This window comes from Eimeria mitis, genomic scaffold (genome assembly GCF_000499745.2).
Source record: "Eimeria mitis Houghton genomic scaffold, Emh_scaff5590, whole genome shotgun sequence".
Lineage (NCBI taxonomy): Eukaryota > Apicomplexa > Conoidasida > Eucoccidiorida > Eimeriidae > Eimeria > Eimeria mitis.
In genome coordinates, this window is record NW_013573860.1 from 1 (window position 1) to 707 (window position 707).

The 707-nt window shown below is 60.4% G+C and overlaps 1 protein-coding gene across 1 annotated transcript in view; it reads left to right on the forward strand.

Moving 5' to 3' along the window:
• Positions 1–51: 51 nt before the first annotated feature.
• Positions 52–707, forward strand: part of EMH_0082980 (uncharacterized protein) — a gene marked incomplete at both ends in the record, with an annotated part of 3,329 nt that continues 2,673 nt past the window's right edge. The window contains one exon of the mRNA XM_013500595.1: positions 52–318. Coding sequence (XP_013356049.1) covers positions 52–318 — 267 coding nt within the window. The remainder of the gene's footprint in view (positions 319–707) is intronic.

Here is a 707-nt window from a genome sequence, read left to right on the forward strand (position 1 = left end):
GGCGGGGAGAGACACTGGAGCCCTTCTATGACTCAGGCAGCAGCTCAGGAGATGAGGCAGAGCAGCAGCAACAACAGCAGCAACGGCAACAACAGCAGCAACGACAACAGCAGCAGGAGCAGCAGCAGCAGCAACCGCAGCAGCAGCAGCAGCAGCAGCAGCAACACTGGAAGAGAGGCCTGCAGAGATTCCACACAAGCGCGGGCGATACGTGTGCTGCATCAGGGACACAAACGCCAACAGCAGCAGCAGCAGCAGCAGCAGGAGCAGCAGCAGCAGCAGCAACAGCAGCAACAGCAGATGGCAAGGGGAGCACGAGTGTCTCCTCAGAGGCCAGGAGAGCAGCAGAAGGAGACAGCGGAGACACCCCACCGCTTGCTGCTGCTAAGACAAACCCCACACCGCGCCAGCCACTGCTGACAAAGGTATTACGCGACAGCTGCTCTTATGCTGCTGCTGCTGCTGTCTCTGCTGCTGCTGCTGCTGCTGTCTCTGCTGCTGCTGCTGTCTCTGCTGCTGCCTCTGTCCCTGCTGCTGCTGCTGCTTCTGCTGTTGCTGCTGCTGCTGTTTCTTCGGTCTGGGTTAGTGCCCTGCTTGTCTCCTCTCGTGCCTGTCTCCTGTGTGCTGCTGTATGGACGTTGTTGCTGCTGGGGGCTGTGCTGGGGTGGCTGCAGAAGCTGCAGCTAGCTCGTGCAGCTAGCTGTCCC